The sequence below is a fragment of the Physcomitrium patens genome, chromosome 5 (assembly GCF_059467195.1).
Source record: "Physcomitrium patens ecotype Gransden chromosome 5, ASM5946719v1, whole genome shotgun sequence".
Classification (NCBI taxonomy): Eukaryota; Viridiplantae; Streptophyta; class Bryopsida; order Funariales; family Funariaceae; genus Physcomitrium; species Physcomitrium patens.
The window spans coordinates 20,934,590-20,958,082 of NC_143414.1; the positions used below are offsets into that span (position 1 = coordinate 20,934,590).

At 34.6% G+C, this 23,493-nt stretch overlaps 2 protein-coding genes across 3 annotated transcripts; both read left to right on the forward strand.

Moving 5' to 3' along the window:
- The first annotated feature begins 208 nt into the window (after window positions 1–208).
- LOC112282122 (protein SEH1) lies at window positions 209–3,249 on the forward strand. Its single transcript, XM_024519362.3, has 8 exons — window positions 209–706; window positions 895–1,006; window positions 1,124–1,224; window positions 1,454–1,531; window positions 1,837–1,992; window positions 2,137–2,249; window positions 2,430–2,556; window positions 2,770–3,249. The coding sequence occupies exons 1-8, from the start codon at window positions 536–538 to the stop codon at window positions 2,914–2,916; spliced, it is 1,005 nt and encodes a 334-aa protein (XP_024375130.1). The 5' UTR covers window positions 209–535; the 3' UTR covers window positions 2,917–3,249.
- A 3,562-nt stretch (window positions 3,250–6,811) lies between these two features.
- On the forward strand, window positions 6,812–10,020 carry LOC112282941 (transcription factor bHLH115). Of its 2 annotated transcripts, none has more exons than XM_024521145.3 (6): window positions 6,812–7,124; window positions 7,292–7,643; window positions 8,287–8,349; window positions 8,650–8,727; window positions 9,076–9,238; window positions 9,476–10,020. In XM_024521145.3, the coding sequence occupies exons 2-6, from the start codon at window positions 7,507–7,509 to the stop codon at window positions 9,749–9,751; spliced, it is 717 nt and encodes a 238-aa protein (XP_024376913.1). In that variant the 5' UTR covers window positions 6,812–7,124; window positions 7,292–7,506; the 3' UTR covers window positions 9,752–10,020. The 2 variants fall into 2 exon arrangements, with proteins under 2 accessions (XP_024376913.1, XP_090106981.1); XM_090250855.1 differs by having other exon boundaries at window positions 6,823–7,086.
- The last annotated feature ends 13,473 nt before the right edge of the window (window positions 10,021–23,493 follow it).

The window sequence follows — 23,493 nt, forward strand, 5'->3', positions numbered from 1 at the left end:
ATTGATACCTAGTATTAGATGAATAAAAAAAAATTCACAAAACTCTCCGTACCAAAGCATTTTAAAATATTTTAACATCCCAAGAATTAGTTGCCCTCAAAATTTGAGGCAGCTACCTGCATCCATCTCTATCGACAACTCTATCTATGGATGACCAGCGGATGAAGTAAAAATAAGTAAAGGTGCGAGCTGGGTTGAGTACCTGCTCTGTGAAATTGCTGCTGAAGCGACTCTATCAGTGTACAGGTTTTGGTATCAAGTCTGAAATTTCTAACAATCATCTTTTAAAAAAAATCTAAGCATGATAGAAATTTTTATTTCAGTTTGTTGCTAGGCACAAGGTTGTTTGTGCAGAGACCGTGAGTAACTGAAGCTTCACAATCATTCACTGGGGCTTCGTGCCTGTGGAGAGGGAGAGTGGGAGGAAGCTCCTTGTCTCCTCGGCCTCAGCTGGCCCTGTGGTGTTCTCTCCACGATGCATTTGCTGTAACTCTACTGCATTCTCTTTTGCTGTCCCCTCTCCGCTGTTGTTGTGATGGCCTCCAACTCTACTTCCTCGATCTTGCCTTTACTCACTTTGCCCGACGACGTGACGCATACTGCTTGGAATTCTTCGTCTTCGCGCCTCGCTCTGGCCTCGCACTCCGGCACTCTTCACGTCTGGGCCTATCCTCCTTCCGTCCATTCTCCCGCTACCTCCTGGCAGGCATGCTCTTTCTCCTCCTTCCCATTGTTGTTTGTTTGTTGTTTTGTTTTGTTCCTTTCTTTCTTTTCTTTGCAATTTTTATTTTTTATTTTTTATTTTTGTGTATTATTTTCTCCCTTGGTTTGTAATTTTCATCTTAGGTTTTTTCTCAACCTATTTCGCCCTTTTCCTCTACTACCTGTGTCCAGGCTCATGATGCTCCCATCCTTAAAGTCGTCTGGGCTCCTCCTGAATTTGGCCACCTGCTGGCCACCTGCGCCACTGATGGATCCGTCTCTCTGTGGGAAGAGATTTCTTCGAGTAAGTACTGTTGCAGCAGCTCAACTTTCAGGTCGTTGTTAGCATTATCTTTCTCTCTTTACTCAAGAGCATGAATTTGAGGGATTAGGGTTGAATTGTGCTATCTACGTTTTGCAGAGGATGCCGGAATCGAGTGGAGATTGGTGTGTCAATTCCCAGAGAATCAGACCCCTGTTCTGGATTTTGTGTTCGGGAGTTGCTTATCAGGACTAAAAATTGTAATGATCACTCTTTTTCCGTGGAGCTCATAGTTTTCTATCCGGAATAATGCCAGTTCGAATTGATGTCATATTGTCCTTTCGCTCCTGCTCCAGGTTTAGGATTTGTTTGTGTGTGCTGTTTTTATTTATTTAGTTAGTTAGTTACATATCCTCCTTTTTTTATTTATTTTTTGGCAGCGCACGTTCTCTTGTATGTTGAGGAGGTTGAGTTTTATTTCTGGAACAGGTCACGGCCGGAGGTGATGGACATATTAAGATTTATGAGACCGCAAGCACACTTGAGCTAAGGAAATGGCAACTGCAGGTACATCACTTTGTTATTAGAGCCTGTGTAAATGTTGCCGAACGTTTTTTTTTTTTTTTTTAATCTCTCTAGCAGCTGGGTTTCTCTTTTTTGATCTTTAGTGATATGCTGCCGCTGTTCTGCTGCCGAAGGCCTTGGGCAGCTTGAATTAGAGGGTTTGGTTTAACTTTTGCTAGATGTGATAAATAGTTTGTCGTAGCTGTATCAGAAGCTCATCATGTAACGGTTTGTACATGTGTGTCTATCGGTTGAAAGCAAGCCTAATTTTTGGGGAAGGAACTTCTATGTAACTCTTCACGTCACAGGCTGAATTCCCAAATGTGGCCAATTTGAAAGAGGGTATTGCGCGCATAACGTGCACCTCTGCTTCCATCTCTTGGAGACCTCCTGTGGATTCTGTTCAGAGGCCAGTATTCGCGCTGGGTTATTGTACGTCTTCTCAACAGTTTAGCACTGCCAAGGTAAGAGAAATATGGCCCATTAGTATGCAGAGAATTTCATTTGTAGAGTTTCGAGTCTTATGCGATAAGTGACTTTAAATTAGTATGTTGACCTCAGCGAAAGAGAGGACCTCAGTTGACCATGTTCGTGGTTTGGGGCATCAGATCTGGGAGTTTGCGGAGGCATATCAACGATGGCAGATGATAGCTGAGTTACGAGAGTCACATGAAAAGCCCGAGCCTGTTCATCATATGTCTTGGGCACCTAACGTGGGCAGGTAAGTCCTGTTTCTTTTCTGAATTTTCTGACTATCGCTTTTTTTTTTTCAATATATTAAAAAGTTTCACTAGGTCTTTGAGAGGTGAAATCTCTCTGGTCTTCTCTACATGTAACTGGGAATACGTAATCTTGGAAATTTGTAAACTATGATGGTTTCTTGTGTGCTATTTTTGAGCAGGCCATTTGAGCTCATCGCTGTGGCCTCTGGAAAATCGGTATCAATCTGGAGACTGGAGTTCCCTTTAGATTCGCAAGGAAGACTAGTTGTGACACGTGCAGCTCGTCTTATTGACCACAATGGAGAGGTGCTTGCCTCAACCCTAAATGGCTCTGACGCTGTCCTTGTCTCAAAGAAAGGGGTGGACTCAGTTTTGTCAAAGACCATAATCCTGAAGTGCGGAGGGATTGAGGCTTGAGAACTAGGTTCAATCAAGTCTCAAAGATTCTTATATATGTACCTTTCTCCAACTCTCTTTGAGCAAAGTGCAGATGTTTGACATGGTGCGATTTGATCGCAGGTTTCTCACTTGGACTGGGACATGACTGGCATGACCTTAGCTACTTCGGGTAGTGATGGTACAGTTCGGCTTTGGCAATCCAACTTTAGTGGGCAGTGGCAACAGCAAGGAATTGTCAAGAGCGTAAAAGACTCTTACAAGCGTTGAAGCTGTCCTTCATTCGTGCGAGATATCGACGACAATTAAAGGCGGTTATTATCAGTAATTGACCAGACACTCGACTATGCACCATATCTGTATACCTTTGAACACACTATCTAGAATCGAATGTCTAAGTTGGCAGCATGGTCCGATACATCACACTTTTGATTAGTTTCAAGTGTATAGCAACTAGAAGGGACGTGGACGACAATTGCACTCCCCTCCGAGGAAGTCATTCCTACATCGTAATGAACTAATGACGTGAGAAGTCAACATTGAAGAGCTGTGAGATTTTTCTTTCATGAAGATAATAGCGCAGAAATTTTATGTTGTAAATGAGATACCGTATTGGGTCAATGTCCGTTCCTGAAGATTTCAAACGAAGGAAACGATATGGAATGATTGGTTGAGTTTTGAAACGAGTCTAGTAAGTCTGAACGATTGACTCGAGCAGCTGTCTAGTGCTGAAGGATGTTGTCATACACGTTATGGAAGACGGAGCATCGAAGGGTTGGTGACGACTCTGCGTACACGATGGATAGCTATGACAACAACTAAAAAATACATTCAATTGCCCAAGCTTTGCAGCAAAAATCACGAGGAATATTACAGCTTTTTCGTAACCCACATAATATGAAAAATTATTTTGATCTGTAATTCCCATGATAAATCAGAATTGCATCAATAAATGCCAAACTTCAATTAATAGCACACCGTTCCCACTTTACATGGTAAATTTGCGATAAATAACGCTTTACTTTGAATTATCTATTTCACTGTAGCATGAAATCTAAATTTGACTTTAATGTATATCCACTGCTGTATATTTAATAAAACTAATATTTCTTTTTAATTTTTAAATTTTAAAGCATTGAATTGTAGGAACTATATAAGTTAAGTGAATTATAAACAAGTTTTATACAATCATTAGCATATACAAGAGTATTTAAATAACCAAGAATTTAATTATAATTCATTAAAGAAATTAAATATTTTTATTCTCATTCAAAATAAATATTTTCCTTTCTTAAGTTCCAAACTATAGTAATTGAAAATGCATACAGTTTTAACTATCAAATAGCTTATATTCATATATCAAAGTTAAAATCTATAAATAAGATATCACAATATAAAATAAATATATAAATCTTCTATCCTTCGATGAGTTATATTAGATTTTTTTCTTTCAGAATCTACCAAATTTATTAATTGAAATATAATTTATGAAATAATTATTTTAAATAAAAAATTTAATGTTCTCAAAAAATTTAAAATCAAGTGAAATATCTAAAATATTCTTAAGATTTGAAATATAATATAGCTAAAGATACTTTTGAAATTTTAATTTTATAAAAACATGTTGTAATAAAAAGAACACTTAAGATAAAAATATTTTTTTCTAAAAAAAGGTTGAAGTGCATTAAATTAACTAAAGAGATCTTTTCAATGTATAAATTGATTTATAAGCCACAAGAGAAACAAGACTTGAGAAGAGATGATAAGACTAAAGACGAATTCCATATTGTCTTTAAATATACTCTTTATGCTTTATAAGACTTGTAGGCTTTGTGCAAAATGTATTGTTTTCCACTAATTATATATAATGTTTAGTAACAAGAATTAGTAGCCAAGCTACTAAATAGACTTGTTAGAAATCTCTTTAGAAAGTCTTGCTAATAAAGCTACTGATAGAATGTTTTAGAGATTTTTAAGAAAAAATATCCTAACAAATTCAATTTAAAAACTTTATACTTGAAGCTTCTTACAGTTTATTATCACTAGAACTTTAGTATTTGAATTCTTAAACAATCTACTACAACAAACTTGGATAGATTACAAAACATTGTTATTGTATATTTTTTTGTTTATTCTTCTTTTAATTTGAACTTTAAAAAATTGTTGATTGAATTATTTTTTAAAAATACTTAATATTTACATTAAATCTTAATCTTTTATTCCCTTCACTTGGAACATTGTAATCTAGTAGAATATTTTTAGTATTTATTTAATTTTTTATAGATGCAAAATCTATTTTTTCAAGTCAAAATTTTACAATTAAAAAAATTTCAATTTCCTATGTGATATAATATTTTATTTTATTTTCTTTTCTTTTTTATCAAAAAATTAAAAAACTATGTTTTTGGTCATTTATTTCTAGATTTTTATTTTTATTTTTATTTTTTTAAAATACTTTTCAAGCATAGTTTTTTTAAAACTATATCTCTTTGAAAAGATGATTAAAATATTTATGTAATTCTATTATTTTATCTAGTATATGCTTTTCAGATTTAAAATAAATAGATGGAATGGTTGCATGGAGTATCTACATAACACAAGGCTATCATGTTTCTTTTGCAAACAATTGTATTTTAAAAAGCTTGTAAACTAAGACTTAAATGAGCTATGATAAATGATTGAGAAACAATTATATTGCAAGACTCTAGTTCTTAATCAAATTTTATACATACTTTTTGAATGAAGATAAAGAAGGTCTAATAAGATATTAAAATTCAATTATCATTATTTTTTAAAGTTTAATACTAAGGCTACATTATAATTTTAAATTCACAATGCACAATTTTTTGGACACTTTTGGACTCTTTTGGACATTCATAACTAACACCCATATATATATATATATATATATATATATATATATATATTTATATTCATGATTAAAATTTATATTTAAAATAATAATAATAATAATAATCAAACAATATAAAGACTATAATTGATTAATTTATTGATGTATGTATATATATATATATATATATATGTATGGTTGGTAACATGAAAATTATATTCAAAAAAGAATGTGATTTAATTATTGCTAAAGCAAATATAATTCTCTAATAAACATTGAGAAAATTTTAAAATAGAAATATAATAAAGTTTCTAATATGAATAGTGATAGTATTTATGAGATGATTCTTTAAATTCATACTTTAAACAAGCAAATAAAAAGTAGTAGATTGGATGTATGTATACATACATATATATATATATATATATATATATATATATATTTAATTAACAATCTCAAGTAATAGACATTAATATTTGGAAACAAATTGGATTATAAAAGAATCTATAACAAGGGTTTGTATAAAAAGGAATATAATAATGGTGTAACCTTATATATATATATATATATATATTTAATTAACAATCTCAAGTAATAGACATTAATATTTGGAAGCAAATTGGATTATAAAAGAATCTATAACAAGGGTTTGTATAAAAAGGAATATAATAATGGTGTAACCTTATAAAAATAAAACACGAAATCCAAATTGACGTATAAAAGTTAAAATCTTAAGGTTCAAAAGAATAAAGTATGTTGTAAATTGAAGTAAACTTAGTTTATATGTATGTATGAGTATGTATACATACATGTATATTTATATGCACATATAATAAATGCTAACAACTAAAATAATGTATTGAAATCTTTTAACTTCACATTAATTTTTAGATACATATTTCAGTACCAGAATATAATAATTCAATTTGGGTAATTTTGAAATTGGTCATTGGCACATGACTAATTCATTACTTTGGGTTGAAACTGATTACTGGCTGGCTTTTCACAACACAAAAGATAAACAAACCGGCCCTTAGTTTTTAGTCAAGTCTTGGATGCAATTATCAAATATATACATATATATATATATATATATATTTATATATATATATATATATATATAACAAATAAAACAATAAAAATTTTAAAAAAACATCCGAAGGATATGCCTAGTGAAATTTTATTACAGGTAAAGAGGAGAGTCCTGAAGATGTGTGCAATGAGAGTAGTTCTGGTGGGAATGTGGAAGCGGAATGCACACTTATGAATGAATGAATATAAGGGACCCAGAGTAGCTTATGGGACTTTGGTTGTGGGGGTTGGGGGGAGGGGAGACTGTGGCGAGAGTGTGGAAGTGGCGCTGCCCTGCCCTTGGCTTGGGCTTGGGCGTGGCATGCCACAGATATAGTTGAACCGCGGCATCTTTTTTGCACTGGAGGTTGTTGGGCGTGGCGGACAGATTGTCGTGTCGTGAAGGAGGGTCGAATTAATTGAATTAATCCACCACCGTTCCATCCTGGTGGTCTTGGGAGATTCCCGAGGACGACCGGGGGATCGGGGAGAGAGGGGACTGACTCATCTCCATTTTTGTAGGGTTCTGACTCTCTCGTGGCTTTGTGTTTGCGGGGTAGGCTCTACTACTACTACTACTACTACTCATGATATCATTCAATTGCACGGCACGCCTTCCCTGTATAGTCCTGGTGCTCGTAATCTCCCGCGTGCAGTGAAATGTTTTTATTGCCACGCTTACCCTAGTATCTCTTGTTTCGCATTGTTCCGGCATGGGCACAGTCTAGGAGCAGGGTGGTTTCCGAGCCGGCGATAGAGGCGCACAGAGCTAGAACGTGTGGCAAGGTGTTAGGAAAAGGAAGCAGGGACCGAAAGTGTGATGTGCGGTGAGAGGGTTTTGGAATTGTGCGGACAGAGGCGATTGGAATACCTGGAGATTGATCTTCTTGCTGCGGTGCTGAACAAGGCTTAGGTGAAGGTCTTTCCAATTGAGGAGGATGATGTCCTCATCGTCTAATACGACTAAGTGGATGTCGTATCTGGAGGAGGGTTTGCTGGCAGAAGAGGAGGTCCAGCCTACTAATCCCTTCTTCTGGTGCTCCAGCCAGCACCCTGTCGAGCAAGTCGATTGCAGGTATGCATAGATTCTCCTTTACTTGACCATTGCCTGAATTAGGTCCTAGTGATAATGTTTCTAAATCCAAATTCTTACACATAGGCAGCTCATGTCAGTGGTATGCATTTCTCCTATGGGTGATCTTGACATCGTGCACCATTCTTGGCGTTTTTGCCAGGAATGTGAAGGTTTTTATTCAGATGAAGTAATCATTGCTACAAGCATCTGCCTTTGCCATATTAAATGAGGAATCCTTAACATTTGATAACCTTAGACAGCTAAGTTAGTTTACGTGCATTTAGTTGCCTTCACAGTATGGTTCTATCTGCTATGATATGAATTTGCAGCATTTACTCCAATGTCTGTACATAAATAGCAATGTGCTTTGGCTCGGCAGTTCTTTGTATAGACTATTATTGTAGTCATTCTGAAGAGGTGTTTACTAGCCTAACTTATGCATTTGTCTTATTTATTGCTAAATCTGCTAAATTGCTAAATGAGCGGTTACACTTCAGGGATCTCTTCATTGCTAAATCTGCTAAAAGTTTCTTCGTTCTCAAGATCTTGTGATATTCAGGTCAGGTTTGCATGATCCGCTGGTGAGAAATTTAATTTATTGGTATGTGTTGCGGATCCTAAATGATTGCTTTGTCTTCTGCAGTATCGATAATGAATGTTCGAAGGGAGGTCCAGATGTGCCCGAAAGAAGTTTTTCCCGAAAGAGGTTTTTCAGGCTTCACTTCACTTTATTGATTGATTACTTCGTAAATAGTTGCAATTTGGATTCCTTTGTCACATGCATATAAGAGTCTGGTTTAAGTCGTGCTTTCTTCATGGATTATCGAATGAGTATTTGGAACTGCATCTCCCCCTCCCGCCTTTGTCGATTCATGCTGTGAATGACTGACGATGACCAATTTGTTTGTATCATCTTATATAACGATAGTTCCTAATGTCTAGTTTAGTAATGGTATCACTTCTTGCCTTGTTTGCTTTGGAGATGAGTGATATGTGGTCCTCTTAGGTCTCGAGAAGAGATTAGTGGTGGTGCTGGCAACAAAGCATGTCGTGAAAAGATGCGCCGTGATCGCCTCAATGATAGGTCAGTGTAATGATACGGCCTGCTTGTGCTTGTTTGCTCTTGTCGCACTTGGAAAATATGGCCCAGATCTAGCATTTTTGTGAGTGTGATTGTTGAAGTGGCAATTTTTTTAGTTCTTTTATAGTTTTGGTGCTGGGGCTGATAGGCCCAAATGTACTCAATAAATACACCTTAGTCCTGGGGAATGATTTTCAAATTCAGATCATTTGAAACCCTGAAGAACACCAATTGTTTCATTTTTTAACCGCCTCTAATTTCTTAAGTTGCTTATAAGTGTGGAGATATGGGAAATGGGTACAAATTTCCTCACAGTTCTTAACGTTTTGGACTTAATTACGATATTTTTAGATTCTTGGAATTGGGTGCGATATTGGAACCAGGCCGACCGCCTAAGACTGACAAAGCCACTATCTTAAGTGATGCTGTTCGTATCTTGACTCAGCTTCGAGCTGAGGCTCAAGGGCTTACAGAATCCAACAATCAACTGAGAGAAACAATCAAGGATTTGAAGGTACATAAGCTTATCACATGTCATGTTTTATATTAATATAGGACCGGACCTCATTGAGATTGAGGGCAGATTATGCTTGATTGTCTTATTTATGTGTGCATCTTAACTCCTTTACTTCAATGTGCAAGCAGTTGAGATACAAAATTTTAGTAGAATTTTTACAGGATACTCGTAGTTGCAAATCTCCTGGGTTTCAATAATTCGGTTACTTCAAAGCTTTTTCTTGGTCCTGATCAGAATGAGAAGAATGAACTGCGTGAGGAGAAGTCACGATTGAAGGCTGACAAGGAAAGATTAGAGCTGCAAGTGAAGGCAATGACCATTCCCACCAGATACATGCCTCATCCTGCAGCTATTCATGCAGCAGCTGCTGCCTTCTCAGCACAGGCACAAGCTGTATCAACCAAAGCTGCGCAAATGGCTGGTTATTCTGGCATGGCCATGTGGCAATGGATGTCGCCTGCTGCTGTGGATACTTCGCAAGATCATGTCCTGAGGCCTCCAGTGGCCTAGAGCTATTCAATTCTGCTTTTTTAATCTCAGTCTTTACAGTAGGAGGGTCGATCTTCTCAATCCATAGTCATGTGTAAATTATGTTGAAAGGACATTTATTTGATTTTGGAAACTGGTGTTAGATTTCTCACCTCTTCAAATGAGTAAAACAGCAATTTCCTCTTAGGACTCTGAGTAACACCATCTGCTATGGTGCTCGAAAAGCTGCGTGATCTAGTTGCTGTTCCTCCAGACGTCCTTGTATTTCATAATTGATATGTTTCAACTGACGAACTCTCCTCACAAATGTTTCTGTGAAGGGTATAAAAGTTAGTTGACCTACTGGGATTGTGGTAATTTGTCTACAACCTTGGGGCAGGAATGACTGGTCTGAGCTACTGAGCACAGTCCTGGATTGCACCTTGTCCTCCAACAAAGTGCTTGCTTAATATGGATGTCAAATACGTAAAGGTCTGGGTGGTCCTTGTTTTGAAGAGTTTTCTTGTGTTTTCTCTAAGTGCTCTTCGAATAGCCAGAGCTTGAACTGGCATTGGTTGACATCTTGTACAAAGACTTTCAATAGAGTCAGTGCAAGTTTTCTTTTGGAAAATCCACACGCGTGCTAGCTTTGGAATCTCTAAATTTGGCGTCGTCAGAGTACAAGAATTTTTGTGAACTTGTATATTATCTCTCGGATGATAGAAGAATGATTGTTTGGCCTGATTCCGTGAACACAGTCCATCATACGCATTAGGCCTTGGTATTTTGGATCCACGCATATCGACACATCTCAACCAGGGTTGATCGTTGGTTCGTCCGTGGAGAATATTGAAGCAACCGTTGTTTTGCTTGTTCGTATCTTAATCAATCCAAGTGACCTTTTAGGCCCCGGAAGAGTGCATTTTGATTTTGGGCTTTGAGGCGTGACAAAAATCTTGTGCCGGTGTAATTTGAAACCATCTTGATGTGCACATGATCTTTAAGAGTTTCTTGCAATTCATGCACGACCTTCTCTTCATTCATTATCCATTAGAAGTTCCTTGCAATTTGCGTTAGGATTACAGTGCAGGAAGAAATTGTTTCATTTTTAAAAGAATTGTACATTTACTGGAAATAGTTCAGAACGTCATTCACTAGTAGTCATCATGTCAGAATTGTCATCAAATATGATAATTCATGAGAGATTAGAATTGTCCAACATTTAAGAAAGAAATTGCTATTAGACATTTAGACTATTGAGCATAATTGCTTCATAAACCTCTCATCAAGCAAATAAGCTAACGCTTGTGAGTTGGATGAGAAGAGATTTGTGCTCCCTAAAAAGTAATGATTGATAACATAAGGAGGATTGAAAATGATGATGAAATATTGTGATAAGTAGCACGATTTGAAAGTCTAGTAGCAAAGTATTTCTTCGATTTGGATAATTCCGATACCTGATGAAACACTATATATGATGGCAATTCTTTTGCAATGATTATACCACTATGCATAATAGAAAATGAAAATAGTTTGTAAAATATTGTTAAGATACGTAATAATTATAATACTGAATTTTTTTAAAACATATAATGTAGTAAATATGTAAAATTATATAAATTTTCAAACTAAAATTTAACAGTAAGAATATTAAAGCTTAATTTCAATTGACTACGTATTTTGCAAAAAAAATCTGAGATACAATTTTTTTGAACTGTCTATACATGAACTTAAAGCTTTGCAGCTATAATTATTTTGATGTAAATTTTTAATTGTTGAGAATTAAGCACAAAATGTTCATTACATGGAAAACTAAAGATCTCATCTTATAATTTCACAGATTTCTTTGTACAAACCACTTATAATAGTAGAAGGATAAATTTCAGAAAAAAAAATTTCAGTATAAAAAAATTAAACTATTCAAATTATTACACAGATTTTTAATGTTTTTATTTTTGAAAGTTGGTTCAAAACACATTTTTCAAATTGACAATAACTCTTCAAGTCCTGAGGACTTCTAATTGTTGTTGGTATGACATTTGATGAGTATAATAATACCAAAGTAATGGTGGAAATAATGCAAGTCTAACAACATCTTGTTACATTGATACTGAATTGTAATTTCATAAAAGAAAATTCTATATTAAATATGTATATATTTTTTTCTTAATCTTAATATCTATTTATAGACTTTTAAAATAAATATTTTCATTAAATAATTAATTATTAAAATTAAGCATATTTCTCATTATTATTTTTTTAAAAGAAAAACTATATTGTTTTGTTTGTTTATTTATTTGTTTGTTTGTTTTGTTTTGTTTTGTTTTGTTTTTTTTTTTTTTTTACTTTTTTGTTGAATTTTTATTTTCAGGTTTAAATATAGAATCAACAAACATGCTTGACATGAATCTTGGTTGTAAATTATTGAAAATCTATTGACAAAGAAGATGCTCAATTTCTAGCTTGCTAACAACAATTTTAATCAATTTCTAACTTAATCTTTATACTTTAAAATGGAACGATTTAAAATTATTAATAGATATTAAATCAAAAAATATTTAAGAAGAAAGAAATTATAAATAAACTTTTTCAAAAAATTACAATCATTTAATAAAATTTTTATATATAAATTGATATAATAGATAAAATATACATATTTTTAAAATAAAAATTAAAATTTTAATCACATTGTGATTTTTTGAAAATTGAATAAGTTTTTGAATTCAATATATAAATTTCAAAGAACATATTAAAATGTATCTTAAATACTATTTTTTTTATCCTTACAATTACATAATGCTAGAAGACAAAGCATATATATCTCTATATATATGTATGTATGAATATATATATATATATATATATATATAATGGAAATCCATGTAATTGGCCAATAAAAAGCTATAAAATTTTAATTTATGGTAACTAAGTAAAAAATTGACCACTCTTAAATAAATGTTGACTAAGAAATATATATATATATATATATATATATATATATATATATCGAATCATTTACATTTCTTCATTGTGGTTGGTAAATGTAATTTTTATTGACTACAAAAATTTAAATACTTAAAATTTTTTTAGGATAAACCACATTTATGACAACAATAACAACACAAATGATAAAAATTTGAGGATAAAGCAACAACCACATTAATAACAAAACTAATGGCAAAAATTTGGAGGCAAATTACAAATATCAAAGAGTTTCAAAGAGTGCATAAAAAAATATAAGAAAATAATAACAACATTGCTTAGTTTTTTAGATTATTGCATATGTATCATAATTCCTTAGTATTATGATTCTTGTCTATTTCCAAAGGAAAATACTAATAACAACCAAAAAAAATAAAAAAAATACAATAACAACATAGAAAAATCCCACTTGATGAATTAGAAGACTTTGGTCCAATACAATAATAATTATAAAAGTTGGTATAAATTTTATATGAAACTTCAAAGCTTGGATATTTCAACTTTATGTTTGACCTCTACCAATTATATAAAATCCTATAATAATATATTAAGTTTATTAAAGCCACATTTTAGATCTACTATTATATTAGCCTGCCACAAACATTTCAATCAAATTCCAAGTTAGCTTCAAATTTTGCAAGAAAGATGGCTGCATTCCCTCTAGCAAGTATTGAGAAATGTTTCATATACAAAACAAAGCCTTTTTCAAAGTTGAAGAAGAAATGAAAAGGGAGTTATCTAATCAATCCAATCTTATTAATACTTAATACAATATTACCTCAATGATTGGTTTAGCCTCTTTCTTGACAAAGGCAATAAGTACAATAACTTTCTTATCAAAAGTTATTAAGCAACATACAAAAGAACTTAAAAAAAAATCTATCTCTATAGCAAATTACATCCTATCTTGAAAGATAAATAAATAAATAAAATAAATAAATAAATAATGATAATAATAATAATAAAAATAAAAATTTAAAGATAAATTAGCTGTTTGTTACTACCAATTTACTAATCAAATACCAAGATAGGTTTAGAGCTTCTAAAAAGAAAGGCCATGATTAGTATGGTAAGTATTGAGAAATATTTTATATTTAAAATGGAACCACTTTCAATGTCAAAAAAGAGATGAAAAGAGAGTTACTTAGCTAATCCAATCTTGCAAATATTTAACACAAACCTTCAATCCAATACAAAGATAACTTCAGATTTTACAAGAAAGAAAAGGTGATGGATTGATATTTAGAACAAAGAATACAACACAACAACATGTCATGGATATATACATTTACCTCGATAGTTACTTATATGATTAAGTAGAAGTAGATAAATATAGATTAATTTCATGAAGTCTTCTAGAAAAGCTTTCTAGAAGCTTCATAGATGTAATGTCATACTATAATTGCTTATAGTATGTAAAAATTAGTTAGAACATATAATATGTTCATAAGACTTAGTGTATGTTAGAATGGTTAATAGATTAATTTAAAAGAGAATAGATATAAGAAACTTTATTTTAAATTTTATCTATTTTGATTATGGCATTTAAAAAATTATAGGACCTAAATGTTTAATATAGAGCCTTAAGAGGAGATTAGAGCCTAAAGTTGAAAACCTAAACTAGTATGAGATTTATTGGAAGGCATGAAAGCAAGGCATGGTCAGATGAAGGCAAGGGATCGAGATCTTCATTCCTATTGGTCGAAGGCCATAGCCAATAGGCTTTTAGGAGGAGGTCTACGACCATAAGAAGAGTTTTTGGCAATCTTAGAAGGCGATATAAAAATCAAAAGCTAGAGTTATGAGGTTTAGGATTTGGGCTACAATTAAGATGTAAAAATTAGTGAATTTAGAATAAGCGTGAATATATTATAGCCATTTGAAGTTAAAGTATTATTTTAAGACATACTATTGTTTTTTTGAGCATATGAGGAGTTTTACGATAGTTTTTGGAGATCAAAAGGTGCGGATAGAATGGAAATTTTATGACTTACGTTTTTTATGAAAAAATTGTTACATTTGGAGTTTGTATGAAGAAGTTATAGAGAGTTGAAGTTAGTGCATCCAAATCAAAGGTAATAAGTTAGTGATTTTATTTATAGTAATAATTGGAGCCATATCTTAAATTTCTAGATGAATTTCTAATTCAAACCTTTTGGAGAAAGTAGATTATTGTGTTAAAAAGCTATACATATAAATTTTGTGGTATTTGAATGCTTAGTTTGTGAGATATGAAGACAATTGCATGTAAGTGTATAAAAACTACGATTTGAAGATATTGTTAGGATTTTGGCAATATCTTATGATCCACAATTAATTTGCAGTTGAAATTTGTTGTGATAGTTTTTGAAAGTACATCAGTACTTTATATAAAATTTGAGTATGTTTGAATATTCCAATTAGGAGATATGAGTTGTTGAAGTTCACAAATAATACCCAATAAGGATACATAAGGATTTAGAGTTTTTTTAATCATATTTTGGATATTTTTAGAAACTTAAGACTTATATGTTTGATGTAGTTGCTTCTAAAAGTGATATATATATATATATATATATATATATAAACTTGGTCTTTCTTATCTCAAGACTAAATTGAGCAAGTAGTGACAATCAAGAGCCTAATGCTTTCTTGAGGTACACTCTCTCTATCCCGATAGCGGTTATGACTTTAGATGTATTTGTAGGATAGAAACTTGGCCAATAAGTTAATCATGTATTGGTATCTTATAGAAAAAGTTAATTTTGTATAGTAGCTTGTGTAACAAGCTAACTAAGTGGCGCATATATAGATAACTTACATTGAAAGTTAAGACATGTAGCTAGCAAAGTCAACACGTTTTTGAGGTCCTATAGGACATTGCCACGTAGCTCCTAGTTAAAAGTATATATAGAGGCAAGAATAAAGCCTTCTTTATTCTTGTCAATGCCTTTCTAGTCTTAAGTCTTGTTTCAAGATTTTTTAGTCTTTTTGTTTTTGGCAATAGCCATTTTAGTTTAATATTATATCACCTTTTTAGTGACTTTCTAATTCTCTTTATTGACTTAAGAGTGTGTTGTTCTCATTGTGTTCAAGCTACAATATACCAAAGCAATTGAACTAATAGAGGTGGGTTCAAACATGGGAAAAGATTGGTTATATGAATTGGATTTGTTAGTGTCACAATTGACTGTACTCAAGCTATCTGAAATCAATTATCAAATTACAAAATACCAAGGCTTATTACTTCCGTCTTAATTCAACACCTAATCCATTCTATGACTATCAATTCAACAATACTTCTATATTCTTATCCGTTCATCTCCCACTTACTCTCTTTGTGGTTTATATATATTCAATTACTGATCTCCAACTTACATATTGTATTCAGTTTCTCAATTCATCATACAAAATTTAATATCTCGGCTTACGACTCTCATAGTCTGGCACTTTAGACTAACTTCTCAGTATTCAAAAACTATCTATTACTCGTCAACAACAAAAAAATAAAAAGAGGTAGCACTAAGCTTGCCCAAGCTTATGACTATCACAATCTAGCATTCCAGACTAACTTCTCAGTATTCAAAAACTATCCATTATTCGTCACCAACAAAGAAACAAAAAGAAGTAGCACTAAGCTTGCCCTGGCTTATGACTCTCACATTCTGGCCCTAATCTCCCTTTCTTCAACCTCTTTATCCTACCGAAAAGATGATCCGTCGGCCAGCGGATTCCAAAGGTTATGACCTTTTGAATTCTTAATCATTTATTCTACTAACAACCTACTGTTACCAACTAAACTACTTAACCATCAGTCTAATTCTCAAGGTTATCAATAACTAACCAGCAACTTATCCCAAAGTTTATTTACCTATTTTACATAGTCTTACTCTTAATTATATAGCGCCCTCGAAAACACATAATTGTTATCTATCTAAAAACTACTTAACAAAATTGTACAAAGGTACTATTTCTTGTAGCCCACCCAATTGATCATTTGCTGTATTATCGAATGTGTGTTCCATCGAATCTAGTTCCAATTGCAAATCTTCTTCTTCCTCTTCTAGTCTGTCCATCGACTCCTTCTTCCACTAGTTTGAGAGATCTTCATTATACTCTCTTAATTCATTGACTTGACCTTCTAGTTTCAAGATCTGGCATCATGAAGTTCCAATTGATTCTGTTATTGACTCATCCATTCTAGAACATCTTCAATTGACACTTATGACTAGCTCCTCACTATTAACTCTTAACTGAAACTACTACTCTCGAAAACATAAGAAATACAAGAAAATGGCAATCTAGCCAACCCTAAACAATACCATAGAACCCTAAACCCTAAACCCTGGTTTATGCGACTCCAACTACCAAGGAGAAGATGTCGACAGCAAGTATACCGAAGTAATATAAGGATTTTAAAGACGTGTTTCAAAAGAAAAATGCCGACATGCTACCGAAACACAGACCATATGATTGCGCCATAGACTTGCAGGAAGGAGCACAACCGCCTTTTGGCCCAATCTACAATCTATCGCCGATGGAGTTGGCGGAGTTGCGGAAGTACATCGACAAGAATCTAGCCAAGAACTTCATCCGTCATTCAAAATCATCAGCTAGAGCATCCATCTTATTTATGAAGAAGAAAGATGGCTCATTGCGGATGTGTGTGGACTATCAAGGCCTCAATAAGGTAACAAAGAAGAATCGTTATCCGTTACCCTTGATTTTTGGTCTCTTAGAACAACTTGGACGTGCAAGGATCTTTTCAAAAATTGATCTTAGGGGAGCTTACAACCTTGTACGAATCAAGGAAGGAGATGAGTGAAAGACAGCGTTCCGTACAAGGTATGGTCATTTTGAGTATAATGTCATGCCCTTTGGTCTTACCAATGCTCCAGCGGTCTTTCAACATATGATGAATGACATTTTTTGAGAGCACCTTGATGATTTTGTTGTCATCTATTTCGATGATATTTTGATATTCTCCAAAAATGAGGAAGAGCATGAAAAATACGTTCGTTTGGTCTTGAAGAAACTATGCAAGCGAGGATTATATGCCAAGTTAGAGAAGTGTTTATTTCACCAAATAGAGATGGAGTTTTTGGAGTTTTTTGCGACTACGGAAGGTTTGAAGATGGATCCTAAGAAGGTGGAAGCAATCGTGTCTTGGGAGGTTCCGAAGACGGTTAGAGACGTACAATGCTTTCTTGGTTTTGCTAACTTCTATCGGATCTTTATCAAAAATTACTCTCAAGTTGCTGCTTCCCTCACTCGGTTGACATGCAAGGATAAGCTGGAATGGGGACCTCTAGCAGAGAAGGCGTTTCAAGACCCGAAGATCGCATTTACTACGGCTCCAATCTTGGTACATCCAGACTTTAAAAAGGCCTTTTATTTAGAAACTGATGCTTCGGATTTTGCTTTAGGAGCTGTACTTTTACAAATGAGAGAAGATAAGAAGCTCCATCCGGTTGCATTCTATTCTCAAAAGTTCTCTGCTGCTAAAATTAATTATGAGATCTACCATAAGGAACTTCTTGCTATAGTGGATTCTTTCCAAGAATGGCGTCACTTTTTTGAAGGAACTGCACATCCAGTGACTGTATACACAGATCATAAGAATTTGGAGTATTTCATGTTGGCTCGAGTTCTAAATTGACGTCAAGTTTGGTGGAGTATGTTGCTATCTAGGTTCGATTTTGTTATCACTTATCGACATGGAAAGCAGCAAGACCTATTTGATGCCTTATCGAGGAGATCGTAACTTATACCAAAGACTGGAGAAGTAGCGTTTGATCAACAATGCACGATATTGTTGAAGCCAGAGTAATTTCAGCTTTGCGCTACTATTTTGTCAATTGTTGTTGACTTCCTGAATCAGGTACGTACCGTGACCATTGAAGATTCAGTAGCCATTGATATTAAGCAGCGTGCCAATGACGACAAGTTCAAAGTGGAGGGAGATCTTTTATACTTTGAGGAGCGGTTATATATCCCAAAAGGACCAGCACGACTCCGAGTTCTTCAATCTCGCCACGATTTTCCAGCTACGGGACATTTTGGATTCAATAAGACCTTAAAGCTTATTTCTCGAGATTTTTGGTGGCCCCAAATGTGGAAGGATGTGAAAGATTTTGTCCTCTCCTGCGACATCTGTTCAAGATCCAAGAATCCTCGGCATTGCCTTTATGGACTCCTACAGCCATTATCGATTTCATGTCGACCATGGTCTTCAATTTCCACGGACTTCATCACGGACCTGCCATCATCGAACTCATTTGACAGCATCTTTGTCGTGGTAGATCGGCTTACAAAAATGGCACACTTTGTCCCTTGTAAGAAGACATCGTCCAGTGAAGTCACAGCAAGGCTCTTTCTTGATAATGTGTATCGTTATCATGGACTACCAGATGATATCATATCAGATCGAGGAACCCAGTTCGTATAAAAGTTTTGGAGATCTCTCTTTGAGATACTGAAGGTGGATATCAAGCTTTCTTCGGCTTTTCATCCTCAAACTGACGGCCAAATGGAACGGGTGAACCAAGTCTTGGAACAATACTTATGATGCAACATCAACTATCAGCAAGACGATTGGACCACATATCTGTCGCTAGCTGAGTTTGCATATAATAACACCCTCTATGCGTCGACTCAATACACACCATTCTTTTCCAACTATGGATATCATCAGAAGCTTGATTTATTGAGTCCATTAACAAATAACAATCCAGCAGCTGAAGGATTTGCGAAACAACTATTAGAGCTTCAAAATACGTTGAAGCTTCAATTACAATCCGCTGAAGAATCCTACAAGGCGTCTGCAGATAGATTTCGGAATCCAGCACCTACTTTCAAAATTGGAGATAAAGTATGGCTTCTTCGATGCAATATCAAGACCAAGCGACCATGTGATAAGTTGGACTATCAAAGATTGGGACCATTTATCATCCAGAAGCAAATCAATCTAGTGGCGTACCGTTTGGAATTACCGGCTTCTATGAAGGTACATCCAATCTTTCATGTTTCTTTGTTGGAGCCTTATCGAGAGTCGTCTTTTCTTGGAAGAGTGCAATGTCCGCCATCTAATATTGAGATCGAGAACCACGAGGAATATGAGATTGAAAAGATACTAGATTCATGGCGAAGGTGGGACAAGTTGGAGTATCTTGTTCATTGGTGTGGCTATGACATTAATGAGCGAACGTGGGAGCTAGCTGAAAATCTCGCCAATGCGCCGCAAAAGGTACAGGAGTTCATCAACAACATCCTCATAAACCTAAGCTGGTTCAACGATAGCTTCTTTCTGAAGCTTGCTCACCCAAGAATATAAGTAAAGGAGAGAGCACCACCAAAATTCGTAGTTGATGTAGTTATTTTCTTCAAGATAAAATAGAATTTTTTCAGTAGCCATAGTTTGGTCTTCTGATATGGATAGCCAAGAGATAGATACTATGCCAGTCAGATTATCTCAACCAACTAGCTCACGAAGGCGACCCCGAGATGAAGTACCACCTGCACCACGACGACGACGGAGGATACCAAGTAATCGATCACTGGTGATTGTATTTGAGTCCGAGCCTGCTTACGATGGTCAACCAGAAGGCATATTTGTAAGATAATTTCACAATGAAGACACGGAAGTTCATGCTTGGTCAAAAGTTGAAGAAGTGGGCCACTACTGTTGGCTTCAAGGATCGATGAACCACTTACCTCGTGAACAACAGTTGGAGTTCATAGCAGACGTTATGCGACAGATCTTCATTTTCTTGCGTTGGTACTGATTGACAACAACATTACTTTTCAGAGACCTCGAAGCTAAAGGAAGGGGTGATGTTAGGGACATAGTCCTTAGAACCTTCTAGAGACAAGTTTCTAGAACCTTCTAGAGACAAGCTTCTAGAACCTTCTAGAAGCAAGTCTTTGGAACCTTCTAGAAGCTTCTTAATTGGTAGAAGATGTTAGGAACATAGTCCTTAGAACCTTCTAGAGATAAGTTTCTAGAACCTTCTAGAAGCTTCCTAGTTGGTAGAAGTTGCTTGATAAGCTTCCTAAATAGGAGTATATATTGGAATCGAGGCTGAAGAGTTCTTCAGTCTCGACAACACATCTCTTGGAGCTCTAGCTCACCTCTCTGGTGTTGTTTTTGTATTCATCTGATTAATCTAGTTCTTGCCAGTTCTTCTTGAACTTCTTGTTAGATCTCAAGTCTGTATTTCTGTGTCCATGACATCCAAGCAAAAGTTGATTTATGATACAAGAAAAATTCTATCCAGTAAGTTAACTCCTGTTTCTTAATACCTTTGTATACCTTAATTGTCCGAGGCTCTGCTGTGGTTGCCAAGTTGATAGTTTGACATAAAGGTATAGGAGTGATATTCTGTTTCAACACCCATATTGATTTCAAATCAGACAGTAAGTTTGACATCTGTGAAGTATTGAAACCTGTGTCCAGAGCACTCATATGGTGGATATCATATCTAGTTATTGAATTAATACTAAATTTAGCAGAGATTTTTGAATCCATCGGATATATTAAGTACTTCCCCAGACCACCACATTGGTACACTATTCCAGGGTGTTGGTCTATTTCCATGGATGCCTTCGTAATCGATACTACTGCATCATTATTGGTGCTAAGCTCATCGTCTGAAGTCAATTTAGATGTTGGCAATTTAGATTCTCCATGATAGTGTATTGGGTACATTTGTAATACCATTTTATCTCCGCCTTTGCCAATTGTCAAAGTACCTCGACTCCAATCGTTCTTTATCTTTGCTTAATAAAGCTAGGGTCGTCGTAATAAAATTAGATACAATAAAGTTGAATGTTGTAATTGAAAGATAATGTAGTCAATTTCACATGCAATATCGATAATTATAATTTGAATACTCCGTAAAATACCCATTGGTTTAACTCGGCTATTATCTTCCATCTGTAACACCAATGTTGTGGATCTAGTGTTCCAAATCTAAAGCATCCATTGTATCAGCATTCATTAATTTGACACTGAAACCATCATCCACCTGAATACCCGAGATCATAACACCGTCAATCAAAACATTGATGGTTGGTGCACTTAGGTCAGGGTTCAAATTGATTTTATTAACTTTTTTATTGCATTGCCTAGGTTGTATTAACGATGAATTCAATGTAAAATGATACTCTGATGGGACCACTAGAAGTTGCTTCATAGAAATAGAAGGCCAAATAGCGTCCAGATCCTTCAAAATGTCATAGGGTTCTATATGTAAGATAATACTCAATGCCCTCTTCCTTTTCATTGGTTTGAATTTAACTCCGTGAGATAAGATATTCTTCCGCACTGAACTCGGAATTAAAATAGTAGATGAAGCTTCCTTGGAATTTGTGCCTCCGAGAGGATCTTTCAACAGATAGGATGTTTTTTGAAATTATGTAGAAAACAAAACAGCTTGACATGGAACCGAAGCCTCCGTAGTTGGTACCTCATTGAGATGCACAACCAATTCTGGTCTTATATTGAATAAGGGGCCCATGTCAGGACCTGGTGTCATGGTCATACTCATATGAGCTAGTAATTACATATATAAGTAGATAAAAATAAGTTAATTCTATAGTATTTAATAGAAAAGCTTCCTAGAAGCTTCATAGATTCTGCTTTGACTTCATAGGTGTCTTTAATTGACTTTTTGGATTAGAAACATGGTCAACAAGTTGGCCATGTGCCACACATGTTATTAGCTTGAAGATCAAGCTAACTCTGTAGTCCACATATAGAAAAACTTACCTTGTAAGTCAAGGCATGTATTCTACAAAGTCAACACATATTGGAGGTCCTATAGTACGTCGCCATGTAGCCCCTAGTTAGATAGTATATATAGAGACAAGAGTAAAGCTTTCTTCACTTTAGTCAACTCCTTTCTTACTTCCAGTCTAGTTTCAAGGGTCTCTAGTTTTCTTGTCTTTTGGCAATAGCCATTCTAGTTTCTCTTTCAATATACATACTTGTTTATTTATATTTTGTTACCTTTCTTTGAATGAAGGCTCACTTGTCTGAATTGCTTTTTTCATCCAATTCTTGTCCTTGATAAATTGACAAGAGTACACCTACAATATCAGAGCTTTGTCTAATCTTGATTAAGAGTGGAATACTCCTTTTTCTTGATAAGATAGAAGCATATTAGAAGTTATGGATTACCCTCTTCTAAACTAATATTGTCCTTAGTATTTTCTTTGTTCTCAAGTCATCTCTTCTATTTGACTTGAGCGATATTAGACATCTTCTCTTTTCTAAGTGTTATCATGGCAGAACTTGTTGAAATGAAGAATGCAATGGCACAAATGCAAGAGCAATTGAGGGAGTTAATGCTTGCAATGCATCAACTCAATTTACCACCACAAGGAGCAACAAGATTGGAAGGAAGTGAAGATATAGAAATGGTTGGGGCTGCTTCAACATCTGCATCAAACCATGTCCTTTTTCCTATGGTGGAACGTCCTTCCAGTGTTAGAGAACCAAGAATTACCCTACCCGAGAAGTTTGATGGCACGAGATCTAAGTTTCGAGGATTTATCAATCAAGTGTAACTTGTGATTGAACTTCAATCCCAAAGCTATCCAATTCCAAGATCGCAAGTTAGATTCATTGGTACGCTTCTTTCAGGTTCAGCACTATCGTGGTTTTCATCTTTTCTTGAATGATGAGATCTAATATTGGATAATTTAGAATCTTTTTTAGTGGAGTTTCGATCCATGTATGGAGAACATGATGCAATTCGTGTTGCAACCAATAAGATCTGTATTTTACGACAAGGCAATCGATTAATAACGTTGTATGCTTC